At 42.3% G+C, this 15,248-nt stretch overlaps 1 protein-coding gene across 4 annotated transcripts in view; it reads left to right on the plus strand.

The window, feature by feature from the left end:
* The window catches only part of LOC125987708 (signal peptide, CUB and EGF-like domain-containing protein 3), a 59,631-nt gene that overhangs the window by 17,080 nt on the left and 27,303 nt on the right, over positions 1-15,248 (plus strand). For all 4 annotated transcript variants that reach the window (XM_049752080.1, XM_049752081.1, XM_049752082.1 and 1 more), the window contains exon 4: positions 7,087-7,221. In XM_049752080.1, coding sequence (XP_049608037.1) covers positions 7,087-7,221 — 135 coding nt within the window. The remainder of the gene's footprint in view (positions 1-7,086; positions 7,222-15,248) is intronic.

A 15,248-nucleotide genomic window follows, 5' to 3' on the forward strand; every position in this document is an offset into this window, starting at 1 on the left:
CAGATCTCTCAGTGTGCCACTGGGTCAAGTACTCTCCCATGGTTTGATATTTCACCAGTGCGTTGAGCACATTAGCCACACTGAAAATAGTATTTTAAAAGTCTATCAAATAATGTGTTTCCTTTAGTTAAACATAGACATCACCCCTGCTTTCGAGCTATCCACCTGACCTATACCCTTTTATCCAATGCAAGTGCACTCAAAAGCTTCTTCGTCATGCTTTTAGTTTTCTCGTCACCTTGGTGTGGAAATGTAACCAGCTCTACGATAGAGCTCACATTCAGGTAAAACCATTACCCGTTTATTCATGGAGACTCCGCTTTTATCTGCAGACACACAAAGTAGCACAATGACATAAACCTCATCAATCATTTAGTTAAAGTGCATTGATGCCAGCATTAATGTACCTTTCAATGAAAAACACCTGCACCTCCTTGGTTTGATCATAAATGAGAACGGTGGCAAATTAGTCGTGTATAACGACATCCTGCAAATATTTTGTCGTTCCGATTTGTGCTGTGAAGTAAAAGACATCTGGCATCGTGTATGAAGCTCACTGGCGGCCGAGCCAGAAAGAAGTTCAATGGGTTCTTCCTCGGCTCGTTGAATGCTCCGCACCTCTACAAAGAAGTCTGTTGCCCTCCTCTTCAACGGAGGTTACCAATTGTGACTGTGAGAGGCTGCCATGGCTTTCTTTTACTCAGTCAGGCTTTCCCTCGCTTGTTCCCCTCTCGGCGTATCTCACTTAGATCTGCAGTGCAGGGCTATTTTCCAAGCCATTTAGAAAGTACATCCAGTTGCGAGTGGATCATTTGATGTGCTCAGCTCCTGACTTGCGTGCAGGTGTGTAATTGCCCAAAAATGGTTGTATGAAGGTTATATCAAACTGTTTTATTTACCAGTCGTTTTGATATAGTAAATCAGGCGCCATCAAATCAACACAACTTTTAAAGTTTTACTTGCTTGCGGAGTTGAACTTTTTTTCTACAATGGGCCAGCAGTGAGAACAGGCTTCAGTTTTGAGTGACACTCTCAAGGAGTTCTTAATTTAACAAACAGTATGTTGATATTATTGTGGTTGTGGATTTTTGACAAGTTCATGTCAATAGTTTATAACCCAAGTGCTAATAGTTCTAAACCACTGTTAACTACAACCGCATTGTGTTAAATGTTGTATGTCAACATTGTCAATAACAACTGTCCATTATTTTCTTTGTAAAGATAGGATTTCATACACCTCCTGTATTGGATGTATGACCAACTGGACGCCCACTGAAAATATCTTCATTAGCTGGGACCTTTCTCGGGTGAAGAGCCTTGACTGCTCACCCACCAATTGTAGCACAACCATAATGTTGTGGCTTGTCGGTATATACGTCTGTAGCTTCCAAGTCCTTCTATTATCCTGAGACATGAAAGGATTCTTAGAATGACTCCTTCTACAAAATTCCAAGGCAGCAAACCCTCAACACAAACCCACAAAGAGAGGGAGAGGGAAATTCACCTCAAGGCCCCAACTTGGTCTTTCAGGTTTAAGCTTCTTTTTGGCCCCAAAGTAAAGGTTAGTCCCTCTTGGCCCTGGAGTGGCGCACCTAAGCAGCTGGTTCCCAGACAGGGTCAGATCGACCCTCAGAGCCCTTAAAGACCAGATGTGCCCAAGGCTGCGGAGCAGTAGACGTTCTCTTGAGCCTTAAAGGTTCATGTTGAGTTCAGAATCCGAAATTGTTAAGGTGATTCTTTGTTTGTTTTTCGGAGCTTATATGGAAGTGGTAATCATGCGCATAACTTGCCTCTTTCGTCCTCTAAGGCTTCTTTGTGATATTGTCAACCCAGGGACGTCTCCTTCGTTACATTTTTTTTTTGTGTGTGTGCGCGTTGCGGCACGTGCCACATGACTCCTTGTAATTGCATGTGTTGGCAGCATAATGGCACTGGGCGGTGGCAGAAGGCGGCGGAGCGTGAAGCAGAACGCTGCCTTGTGTGCCTCAACAGAAACGCTGTGGTTTCTGAGGTCTCTGCTGTCTGCCCTAAGCCTCACAAAGATGTCAAGAAGTCAGCAAGGTGGAAGCAGTGCAATATCACGCTGCTTCTGTCGACATGGAGTGAGATGTCACTCACTGTATACGTATAATTAGCCCACAGTGAGACTTTTGTAGCCTCTCCAGCTTCCCTCAGAAATAAGAAGCAACGTGGCATTCTAGAGCCTGATTACATCTTTTATAACCATCATGCCCATTTGCTGGTGGAGGTGAGGGACGGATGGTAGTTAATCACCACATGGCCAAGCTGTAAAGGATTTTTAGAGTCTTAGGAAAAACAGAGGAATCAATGTCAATTTAATCCAAAACACACATCCCCTTTACAATGAAAACCAGATGCAGGAAGTCTATTAGTTCCCCACTGTAGCACCGCCGTCCCCACTTAGTATGACCTATGCATCTTGGACGAGGTCCTTTTGGAAACCCAAGTACATGTCATTATCACTGCGGTTTTCTGCAGTAACTTGTCGGCTGAACATTTGCGATAATACTATTTCTAGTTTGAAAACAGGAACATGTTTGACAAGCCTGCCGTAAAAGATAAATCACGATCACCACATTGTTTACTTGCTTCTCTGCTTTGTCAGATGACACATTGCTCCCTCTTTTCAAAGAACTGACTTAAGGGTCCACCCATGGACCGTGTTCCTTTTGATTCTTGTTGACTTACACTGATTTGGTTTGTATTGATTCAGTAGAGCTCAATTCCCTTTGCAATCTATAGGGAAATGAATGGCCTTTTACTTTAACCTCCCCAAAGTCATAACATGATCCATAACACAAAAGCAATGTCATTACAGCTTTGGTGCATCAACAGCTTTGGAGTATCGGTTTTGAGAAGGTTGCATAAATTAACCCTGCTAAGTGATTAGATTTTTGCCAATTATTGTAAAAGTCATAATTGTATTGTGTTGCAATTTTGCAAACGCCGCTAGATGTAAAGAATGAAGTGAATCCTTTCTGTCACCCGATTAGCGGTAACTTCAATCCCAAATCTTGTAATCCTCAAAGGTTATTACCCAAGGGGAAGTTTCAGATGGATGCATTGATCGCGTTATCCAATGAGTCACCAAAGAGTATTCCAGTTGCTCTGTTAAATGCAATTCCTTTAATTATGTTGTGAATCAATCACGCGCTGTTGCTGACTGTTTGTGCAAATGGGATTGACCTTGGCGGCACAGTAGTTAAGTGGTTTACACATCCGCCTCACTGTTCTGAGGTTGGAGGGTTGAATCCAGGGTGGATTCCGGTTGGGGCAAGAGTCTCCACAGCTCGTAGCGATGTGTTAAGTAAGGTACAGATTTGAAATTGGTGCGCTAGCCGACTCTTGAGGATTATATCAACAAACAGCTTTCTCTATTCTTAGTGTTGTTCATTCCTATCCACCGTGAAATGAACAATTCCAGCTGAGCCTATTGGCAGAGAAGCTTGAGAGGAAACTCAAGCCCGAGACAGGGTTTAGCCATGTAAACGTCAAACAGCCTGGTAACCATCAGACGTCAGTATGAGGGCCTCTTGTCTCCTTGGCATAAGGTTGTCCACCAAGAAACCTATTCTAGGCTTGTGTTTCTTAAATACTTCCAGATTGTATGGGAGTCACAGTGAAATGCTATTTTGAACAATTGTAGCTCATTCCATGTAGTCTGTCTGCGTGATTTCTGACCGCACCTGTAAAGAAAGACCTAGGCATGGGATTTTCATGTTTAAATTAAAACAAAATAAAAACTAACTATAATGTAAAATCTAAAACTATTGTAACCCCACTGATCACAATAAATAAACAGAAGTGTTATCAAGTTCATTATGTTATTTAAATGAATGTATTTAATTATTATTTGCACTTTAAGATCCTTTTTTTTTTTTTTTTTTTAAACGTTTGCATTTTTTATTCACAACACATCAATCTGTAAGAAAAGAAATAAGTAACGAATCTGCTCCAGCACTTCATTTCGTCTCAGCTGACACTTGAAAGACAAGACGTATGTTTGCACTCGGCTATCCTCTCCGACTGGGTTCAAACCTGTTGCTGTGTTTAGTCAAGTGGCCGGGGGAAATGTGCTGTGTCGCTGAACCCGCGAGGAAAGCTATAGGAAAATCGGAAATCCAGTTGAAAGTCTTTTGAATAGAATATAGAATAGATCTTTATAGAATAAATCTTTATTGTCATTGTCTCACTTGTACAACAAAATTTAAAAGTTCCAGCTGATCAGTGCATAAAATAAAATAGAATAAATAGATTAAAAAGATTAAAGTACCAAATGTTGTTTTAATAGGAGCTCACTATGTACTTGCCACTTTTTCCTCATTGACGTTCAACTAAAACCGTCTCTTCACAAACCCAAGCGGCAACTGAAGCCCCCACCCCACCCCGGCTTTCCTGTTGCCCGTTCCTGCACATGGGTCTGATTTGCTGCCTTATTAGAGGGTGTTTGCCTCCTGTAAATGAAATAGCCAAAGAGGCCAGTGTCCGTCCACTCACCTCCTTGTCTCTGGTCTGTCTAGACCACAGAGACAGTCCTGTCTGCGCCACACACAAGCCAAGCAGCGGGTCGACAGCCCCGATGACAGACAGCAGTTGTTTCTTCACTCCTACTGTACAATTAGTCAGTCGTAACTGTCACCGACATCGGTCAATCTCGGCAAAATAAAAGCGAGTGACAGAGTCAGGATTTTCAGGAAGGCAACCGCCATGTTTACATGGCTCTAAATCTCCGCGCAAGGCCAAATGTTATATATACAGTCAAGGCTATCTGAGAAAGCGGCGGACATGGCCTCCGCAAACACAACCAATCTCTTAATCTAGCTCTGTTTGAACCTTCCTTTTCCCTTTCGTCCCCTGGACGTGTCTCAATGCTCAGAATGAAGCCAGTCCTTTAAACTTGATTAAGACCTTTTTGTCTGTCCTCAAGAGAATTTTTAAAAAATGCTTAAAGACCAAATAACATGTGCACTTCTCCGAGCCGTGCCAGAAACCCTTTCCGCTTGGAAATATTTGCTTTGGACGCCAGCCTTGCCCAGCACACAACATAGGCAATTATGGGAGCTATTTTAAACGGCAGAAATCTACTGACATGCGACGCCTCATTTGGAGGGATGAAGGAATCAGGAAATGAAACCTTCATTGATGCACTGAGAGTATGGAAAGAGAATTCCCGCAGGCCTTCTGAAGCTGTTTGCACATCTCACAGCTATGCTGTGCATGTGTAAGTGACTTTTGGGTTTGTCCACGCATTAAAACAACTTTTGCTGTCAAGTGGCTTCTCTTTTTTTTTTTTTTCTTGCCATTTTCATAAAGTCAACAACATTACTTGACATAATTCAAGGAAAACCTAGCTCGTTGGCAATGGTTTGGTTGCTCAAATGGATGAATCGGACAGCAGACTTGAGTGCAACCTGCCCACTGACTTACTTGAGAGCTCACCGTCTCTCTCGTAAGGTGCCGTTCCGCACTTGCGACTGTCTGTGCATTTCTGCGGGGAAGAAAAGAGAAGGCCGAGTCCATTTTAATTTGTAACTCTGCCGGGCTGAGAATTCCCCAGAAAGGAAACTTAACCTAGAGGCCTTCTCAGACTGGACAAATAGACAGTAATTTAGTTTCGCATGACGGTTTATTAAAAAAACAGCCTTGTATACACAGCAGATTATTGATGCAACGAGCGGTGGATAAGGATAAGGTTCCAGTAGTGATAGAGCCCAGCTCTCCGGGGGGAGAGAGAGAAAATGGAGTGTTACCTCCAAAGCCACAGTGCACTCACGCACACTTCTTCGGACCAAGAAAAGCAAGCGAGAGAGAGTGAGAAAAAAAAGATTTGTGATATTGAGAGACATATTTGGGGGTGAGGGGTGTGTGATTTATTATCAGTGGAAGTCTCAATTGTGTTCTTGTCCTGCGGGAGAGCGAGGCCTCAGGCCATGCCGCTGTGTGCACTCGAGGTGCATTAACTTGGTTGCTTGTCACCTTCCTGCAACCGCGCCGGCCGTCAAGTCCCCCCACCCCCCCCACCCGGCCTCCCTCCCTTCTCCTCCACTCCTGCTTCCTCCCTTCAAACTGCATGCATTCCTCCGCCGTGGGGCTGACAGACACTCGTCATCAGCAGGTACTCCTAGCCCAGGTGGATCGGGTTTCTCACTTGCCAGGGGTTTGTGCCGCATGTGCAATTTTATGGGTTAGGCATGCTGCAGTAGGCAGGCTGCCATTTCGGATACCTATTAGTGAAGTCATGGCCCCCGTCAACAGATTAAGACAAGCCCTTTTGGCATTCCTATATGCTGATAACATTGTATACAAATGTACATAGAATTTCTCTCAAACTGAAATGAGATGAGTAAAGACCAGCTATATTTTCTGTTTTTAACTTGGTCACTTGTCACTTAAGTTTGTCTTGAGCATTCGATTGTTTACAGTTTTTGGAGTCCACCTACTGGCTGTCTTGAATTGTGTCCATTCCAATTGTCCATACCAGCTCTTATAACATTTACTTGAATATGTCACTCTATACAGGTTCAAAAAATCAATGACTAAATTAGGGACTGGGATTTATTGTTAGTCACAGATGATATTGAATTTCAGCATTGTGTGACATTATTGTTCTGGTTGTCCTGAGATTTTTTTTCTGCAGTAAAATGAGTGCTTTGGCTCATCTGAGAAGCAAGCGCACAAGGCAAAGTCTATAAAAGTCATTTTTTGTTTGGTGTGGAAAATGTTATGACCTGCCATTTATAACATTCAAATTAACCTCAGAGGTACTTTGTGTTTACCGCATGCAGACACATTGTGTTTGCTAAACATTACATTACGGCTTGTACTTATACGATATATTAGGTTTTAACTCAAAGCATAAGGTCCGTCTAAGGCTTCGCAAAGTGACTGGAGGCTCTTAAAAAATATTCATCTGTTCTGTGTTAGACCTCTCTCTGTTCAAAGACTTGCTTATTATGATTGTGCTACATGTAGTTTTCCAGACTTTGGCAGTTAAGCAGCACTCGACATCACTTTTGTTCTAACCTTACTGTATTAATGGTGTCTTGTACGTGTCTCTCTATGTAGATGTAGACGAGTGTTCAGAGGGAAACGGTGGATGCCAGCAGATCTGCGTCAACATGATGGGCAGCTATGAATGTCGTTGCAGAGAAGGATTCCTCCTGAGTGACAACCAGCATACTTGCATCCAAAGGCCAAAAGGTAACATATGCGCAAAAAGCACACATGGACTCCAGTGATGTAAGCGAAGGAAAAAGATTCGCCACAAAAGTTTTATTGATTATTTATTCTAGCATATAGTACATTAGGCCTACACCACATCTTAAAGCCATTTTTACAATTTTATGACCATAATTATTTTCTGCTATACAATTGACTTATGCTGATGGGTAAGCAACATACGTTTTCATTCTGAAAGGGAAAACAAAAGAAGAGTGGTATAAATATTTTTTTTTCCCCCTTCTGAGACTTCACATTGAACCCATTCAATGTTTGACAGCATTTGGTGCCATCGGCTGTTGGGAGTTAGCCCAAGATACTATGAATAGGCAAAACAATTAAAGGTAGCACTTAAGGAGCATGTTTATATTTACTGAAATAGAAAGGGAGTCACTATTTGTGTAGGCCTTGCGAGGATGTTTACAATACTTTTGACAACATCTTGTGCCAAATTATGTTGAACATTCTTTTTTAATTATTATTATTACTAACATCAGCATACCACAACAAAGAACAAGGACAAAGACGTTCCCGGAATATAAAACAAGTGTACACAAAACAATCAACGTTATATCTGCACGCATACATAAAACACACAAAAGAATGTTAGCGCAACAACATCAAAATTGAGTCCACAAATGTCTTGGACAAAATTCAATGAAAGTCATATTATTAACATTTCTAACTTTTACAAGTTAACCACAAGATAATAACATGAAAACAAAAGAATTCTGTGCAGTACTTGTCGATGCTGTAGATAATTTGTGATGGAAGGTTTGATTAATGAGCAGCAGGAGGAAGGAAAGTTGAGTTGCTTTGCTTGAAGAAAACACACAGCAAACTTTCTTTTAAATTAGTATTATTAGCAATTTCATGGTTCTGAAGTTTTTTAATTAGTATTAACAATTTTCCGTCATAGTTCTGAATTCTGGGGCTTGGCCCATCAATAAACCTCCATTGGTCATCTCAAGCACAAAACAGGTTTTAGCAATTATTCAGCAGATTCCAGCCAAGTTTGACCCAGCATTGAAGTGCCAGTCAATGGGCTCTGATGTTCCAAACTAGCCTGGATTGCGAACCGTGCATCTTGGAAGTCTGGGCTTTATGGGATCAGGCTGGCCCGGTCAACTGTCGCTGTTTACATTTCATAAAGGCAGTGTTATTTGAGTGGAGTAAAAATCTGGATTGTGTATTTCAAAGCACCAATATGCCAGAAGGAGAGCGTGAGCACCGGGTCGGTTTGACAAACGGCTCGCTATTCCCGTTAAAGTTTCATTTTTATATTAACTTCATTGCTTCCAGATGAAATTCAGATCAAGCGATAGTGGAGATAATGTAAATGTAATAAAAGTCTCCCTTTCACTCAGATAGCAGCTCTTTCTGTCATTGTTTCATTGTTTTGAAAGATGACTTGCCTGCTTATTATTCAACACCTTCTCATTTCTAACTCATCCAAAGTGAACACTTAATAAGTGAAATACGAGTGGAGCTTAATAACTACCGGGAACAGTTCAAAGGGTGACTTTTAGATGTGAAAGCTCACTTGGAGACATGACGTGCAAGTAACGAGTACATATATTAAAAAAGCCTTTGGAAATCATTATGTTATATGATGTGTGAACGCTCAAATTGAGCTCTGCTTCGGTTTATGCTCAAAAAGCACCTGGTTAGAGTTACACTATATTACGGCTTGGCCTTAAGTTATTACTTCCTCAGGACCGTGTGAGCTTTACCTGCGTGTTTACAGTAAGACTTTTTGGAAATGCTGGGCTTGTAAAGAACTAATGAACCAAGTGGTCTGTTTTTTGTTCTTTTGTTTTTTCACTTGTGTAAGCTTTGGTCACCAGTAGCAAAATATGGTGCTTGTTTGATCATCTCCTATAACACAAATGGCAGCACCATCCATCATTCTTTGCGTTTAAAGAAGTAGAATCCTTGACGCTTGAACACTTGACAGCAACGAGCAACCCTTACAATTTAGATGTGACCTGTATTGCTATTAATTTTTTTTTCCAAGTATCATCATATCATTGTGAATCTGAAGGAAATTGGATGGCATGATTGTGTCTCTGCCTGTGTATTGGACTCAAAGAATAGATTCACGCTCGACTTTTTTTTGCGAGTGGCTCAGGAACATAAATCCTTGAGAAAATGAAGTGATCTTTTCGCCTGGCCAAGTAGGTTTAAATGCAACTCTCCTTCCATTCTACGGGATTTCTCCCTAACCCCGAGGGTGCAGTTTTCTCATAGGTTTTACTGTTACCTTTAAAAAGACGCTACCTTTTCATTTCTTTCAGGAATAGATATAGTATTGTGAGCAAATTATGGCGAGCTGTACACAGTGGTGTCTGGCACTCTGGTTGCAATCTGTTTTCCTCGGCCTGTTAGCAAACACTTGTTAGCATTGAACCTGTGCCAATTAGGCAGCAGGGGTCTTGCTAGCCTCTCAGCTAATGACTGAGTTGCTGCAGGTCTGTCTCTGATTAGATTTGTCCCCCTCACACACATGCACACACACTAGCACACCCCGCAACCCTCTGAACAGAAATAACTCCAGCCAAATGAAGGTTCCATCGTCTCGCTGGCCAAAATGTAACAGTTCATTTATTCTCTCTGACCATTTCTCCTCATGAAGAGATAAAGTGTTGGAAAGGCCAGCCAAGGTGCTTGGTGGTTGATAGGAATGACATTTAGGTCAAGAAAGGGTCCAGGGCTTTGGATTTGATTTAATGTTTATTTTTAAAAGGAGGATAACAGGAGCCCTACAACACACGCACTTTGTGTGTGCGCGTGTGTGTGTGTGTGTGTGCGTGCATTTGCGTGTGTGTGCGTGCACGTGTGCGTGCATGTGTGTGTGTGTGCGTGCATGCATGCGTGTGTGCGTGTGTGACAGGATCCAATGCACTCAGACTCAGGAAACTCACACATCCATATTTTCTGTTTTGCACATTTATGAATGCAAAGTAGGGCAATTACTTGACGTGTGCGTTGATGGATTGTTACAAAAGTCACATGAAGCAGCTAATGTATTCACTCTCCTTTCCCCCTGCTGCTTATTTCACCAAATGGAAATTGTTTGAAAGTGGAATCATAAAGTAGAGCCGCTTGAGATGTTGCGATTGAAGGAGAGATGCAATATTTAACACTATGATATATATTTTTTTCAACTCCTATGGGCTACACATCTTATCATCGCTGCGCATCCATGTGGCCGCAAGTGTGGCCAGCATTTCATATTAAGATGAGAAATAACAGAAAGTAGTGTGAACATTCTCACCAGCCAATGATTACATGACAAAGTATTTGTGCTGGAAGAGGAAAATCATGACATTTTGATGTCTTTGAATTCCTGGACCATTATCGTCAACTGTCGGTGCTGGAGCGAAACTGGTTTGAAATGAACATGCATGTTGTCAGTTTTGCTGCATCAAAATGTTTTGTGGGTCTTGGCTGAACAAGTGTAGTCACCCGATTGTGTCTCATTTCATGATTTCTTAGTATCCGACTTGGCAATGTTGAAAGGGACCAACATGGAGGGAAGGAAGCCACTGTTGTGGGTGATATCTCAGGCAGCACAGTAGTCACAAATATTAAGGCTGCTGTAGTGTTGGTTGTGATCCGAGCGATGGCAGCAGGCCAACCCCCTAAATTTTATGAGGTATTGTGTCAGACATAGCGGAGGTATACGGGATGAACTTTTACATTGGAGGTTGTGATGCCTCGGTTTAATATCAATACCGTATAAATTATTACTATTATCGGTTAGCAGCTTGAAGCCACAATTATCTGTTATTTTCAGAAATATTTCAGATGTAGCAGCACTCTGAGGTTAGTGTCAGTGTTGGGTGTTTTTTTTCCCCCCCAGGTAGCCGCTACTGTGGCTGGCCTTCTAAGCTTAATGTTGCCAGTGATGAAGTCACTTATGAGTAAGATGCAGGGGAGGGGGGTTCTCCGTAGCTAACACGCACTTTAGAACTAATACTAGCCAGGAGGGATGTGGCACTCATGTATTTTTGAGTTTCACAACTTTCATTATCTCTTCAGTGTGCTGTTGGCCCTTGTGCCGCACCTCTTATTAATTCTTTCACCACATTTAATTTTTAACACGCACAACTCTGTAGCTTTTATTTTATTCCTTCCTGAGACTGATTCAGACATGTTTTTATGACATTTAACCGCAGGCTGGGTTGTGTCTACTTGCTTGTGTGTGTGTGTGTGTGTTTTTGTGCCGGCCAGCCAAAACTGTAACAATGCGAGGAATTTTCCAATAAATGTGATTCCATAATAAATACTGTAATTGCATCAGTTTTGCTTTACAGGGCCTGTGTGAAAGGGTCTGAGTGATTGAAACCTTTTGGTCTATTTTTAAATGTTATTTATGTATTTATTTATTTATTAATTTATTGAATTATGCTTTGAAGGAATGATGAAGTAATGTGCCATATAATGGCCAGTTTTTGTTCTTCCCATGATTCAAAATCATGCTCTGCCAGTAGTGTGAGGGTGTCCCACTGGGTGGGGGACTACCTGACGTTGGCTCTCAGTATGCCTGCCTGCCTGCCTGCCTGCCTGCCTGCATATTTGCCACAAAGCTGTTTTTACAAGTGCAGAAATCTCTGCTCCATTGCTCTGCAGCCCAGCCGTATAACCAGGCTCTTTTCCTGTTCCGGAGAAGTGGAGTACACAAAAGGACACGTTTCTGTCACCAGTCTTGCCCCCCACCCTCCCCCTCTACTCTTATCGCCCTCTCACTGTGTCCATACTTCGTTATCTTACCATCATCCTTCCTCTTTGTCCACTTTCACAGGGTCTAGCCGACCCCCACGCCCCCTTGAATAAATATACGTCGGTGGCTTGGGTTTTAGCAAATGCCGTCTTGCCTTGCCACTCTGTTTGCTGGACCTCAGTTTAGACGGGCATCCCTTTTGCTTGTGGCTTTCTTGAAGGCTGAATCCTGAGGCTGGCCAGCCCAGCACACTGCGGTGGACTACCTCTGTGCCAGTGGGGTTTTTCCACTAACACTTGGCTGTCATGGCTATAACCAGCAGGCCAGACGCAGCTCTTCTGAGACATATTCAGCTGTCTGGCCCTTTTTGATTTCGGAAAGAATCTGCTTGTACAGTAACATACTGTACCTCTGCAGATGGCACACTTTCCTTTGTGAAAGGATACGCAATTGTAGAGGGGAGTCCTTTGGGACTGCATAGCAAGGTGACCCCGATAGAATATGAGTGAAGACAAGAGACGCTACATCCCCAGCAGGTGCTGCGCTGCAGTCTGTGACACAGATGGACAAAAGCACGAAGATGCAAAATGCATACATTATGCAGATAAACCTCAATGCAGACCTTTGTATTACACACAATACAAAAAATGAGTTTGCAATTGCTGGCTGTCACAATATTCAAGACAGTTGAGTGTAAATTTTAATAGCCATTAACTTTTGCTGCTACGAGTGGCCACTTGCAAATTAGCAAATCTTTCATGACTTAATATCTTACATTTGAGTAATTTACTTAGTGAGGCACAATTTTCAAATCAAATCTGTACTTTCAGCACTTTGGTGGCATGTGTCCACCATCATATCGCGAAGTATTTGTTGTTTCAATCAGAAAAAGGGTCAACCCGCTACACCCAACTGAGTTCAAATTGCACAGTAGCACATAGACGGACGGCTCCTCTCTTTTCATATCCCACTAGTTGCCTCGTCACTCAATGTGACCATCTGTCGTGCAGCTCGGCCTGACCGAACCCCGTTCAGCTCCTTTCCCATTCTTCTCTCTATGTGCTGACATTTTTATCCTTCTATTAAAACGTTTAAGGGCCCATTATCTAAAAGGAAGGAATGTTGCTTTTAATAGTGTGGCGGTTTCATACTTAGGCCCCTTCTTTTCAGTTCCTAACCAAGCAGCTCCCACTAGCTGCTCAATGTTCCCCAATCCGTAGAGCATCTCTCCTCGGAGACGTCTGACAGCAGCTCAGTGTGGACCATGAACCCTCTTTTCACTGCTGCGAGTACTCAGAGCAGACTATAAACTCTTGGCATGCCTTGCGCTACTTCAGAGCCATTGTTTCAGTCTCTCAACTATGTGGTTCTCAGGTTTGAACAGAGCTTGCAGCGCCAACTTCAAAAACGTTTGCCGTCCTTTGTTCCGAGATCTGTTGATTCGGCTTCTGAGTGAGCTTATATACCAAGCAATATGAGAGAGAGAAAATGTATATGAATAAAAATTTGGGTTGAATCCGAGCAAGAACGGCACCACTGAGTCTCAAAGTTTGTGTTTTTATAAATAACATATTGATTGGCTGAGGTGTACATACAAAGATGTGCTATGCTAGTTTGATCTGAGAGTCCCATTCATCAGGATCAGAACATTTCCAACATTTCCAAGGAGATGGAGGAGCCGCGCCATAAGCTACATGAAAGGAATTTATTAGCTTTGAGTAGCGCTTCAGGTTCAGAGGTCACGACCTGTCCTGGGGAGAAAGAAGTTCCTGAGGGAAAGCTCCCACTTGTTTTCATGCCTAATTGCAGCGTTCTCATTTATTTACATGAGATGTCACGCTCTTGCTTCCCCGCTGCTTGTTTCCGTTCAATCTTAACTTGTCGGACTTGTAAATCGTGCCTTTGTCTGTTTATTAAAAGGTCTGAGCTTTATGAGTTTCCCATTGTGTATGGGCAAACATGTTGCTTTAATGGAATGCGGTTCATATCTTGAGTTATTTTTCCCTTTCACTTTCCCATCCGTATTCATATTAAGGGTTGTTTTTCTTTCTGCTTCCCATCATTTAGTAATGATAAAAAAGCCCGAGCCAGTTCGAGAGAACGGCACACTGTAGATGATAGCTGTGCTTGGCCCAGAGAAAAGGTCCATTGTGTCAACACTGTGACTTTTATTGGTCCTCGGAGAGATGAAGGCCTCGGTTCTGGCCCCGGACCGGCATGTTATTGATGGATGGGTCTGTAGCATTCGGCTAGCGAGGCTGTATAAAAATGATGATGGGTTGGTGTGAGTTTTGGGATGCATAATAGAGCTTCAGTAAGTAATTTTCAGTCCGGTGGGGTTACTCGGATAGAAATTGAACCCTACGGTGGGGTTACTCGGATAGAAATTGAACCCTACGTTGGGTTCATGGATTTTGCGCTCGTTTTCTTTCACTCTGGGTCTTTAGAAGAGGCATAGATGAAGAAAGAGAGCACTGAATGTCTCACCCTCCTTACCTCCAACATGATTCACATAAGTTGGCGTATAAGCACTTTCTCTACCGTACTTAATAGGCTCGACAAATTTAAAAGCAATTACCGTAATTTCTGGACTATAAGCCGCACCTCATTATAAACTGCACTAGCAAAAATTAGGGACATATTTTTTTTTTTTCATAAATAAGCCGCACCGTACTAAAAGCCGCATGTGCACGCGAGTTATTTACAAAGAAAGACGGTACACAGAAAGCCTTTTTAAAGTTTTAATAACATACCTTAACATTTCTTTCCAAACACTGCCTGTGACGCGGCAGTAATGCAGTAGCAACATGGAAGTAACACAGCACTAATAGGGCTGCATAAAAAAAAAAAAAAAAAACATACCGATAAAGGTCACTGAGACGCGGTGGTAACAAAGCAGCAACACGGTAGCACAGCACTAACAGGGCTGGTTAAAAAAATATACCAGTAAAAGTCACTGAGAGCCGTCTTCATCGTCAGATATACTTTACCACACACTGTCTCTCTTTCGTTGTCGCTTTTATGCATTTCTTCTAGCATTTTCCATGATGAGGGTCTGTTCATGCTAATTTTATTCACGCACAAAGCGCTAAGTTACATTAAACTAGCGAGCTGCACGTATAGCTCCAGAGTAGATGTGACCAAGAAATAAAGAAAGAAAAGGGTGACGTAACAAGATGTCATCAAAAATAGCCCAGTGCCCCCTAGTGACCAGAAGAAACTTCTACAGTGCATGAGCAGCTGTAGTTCCTACGGTAAGTGCCAAATCGACTGCCTTTAACTT

This window comes from Syngnathus scovelli, chromosome 2, assembly GCF_024217435.2.
Source record: "Syngnathus scovelli strain Florida chromosome 2, RoL_Ssco_1.2, whole genome shotgun sequence".
NCBI lineage: Eukaryota > Metazoa > Chordata > Actinopteri > Syngnathiformes > Syngnathidae > Syngnathus > Syngnathus scovelli.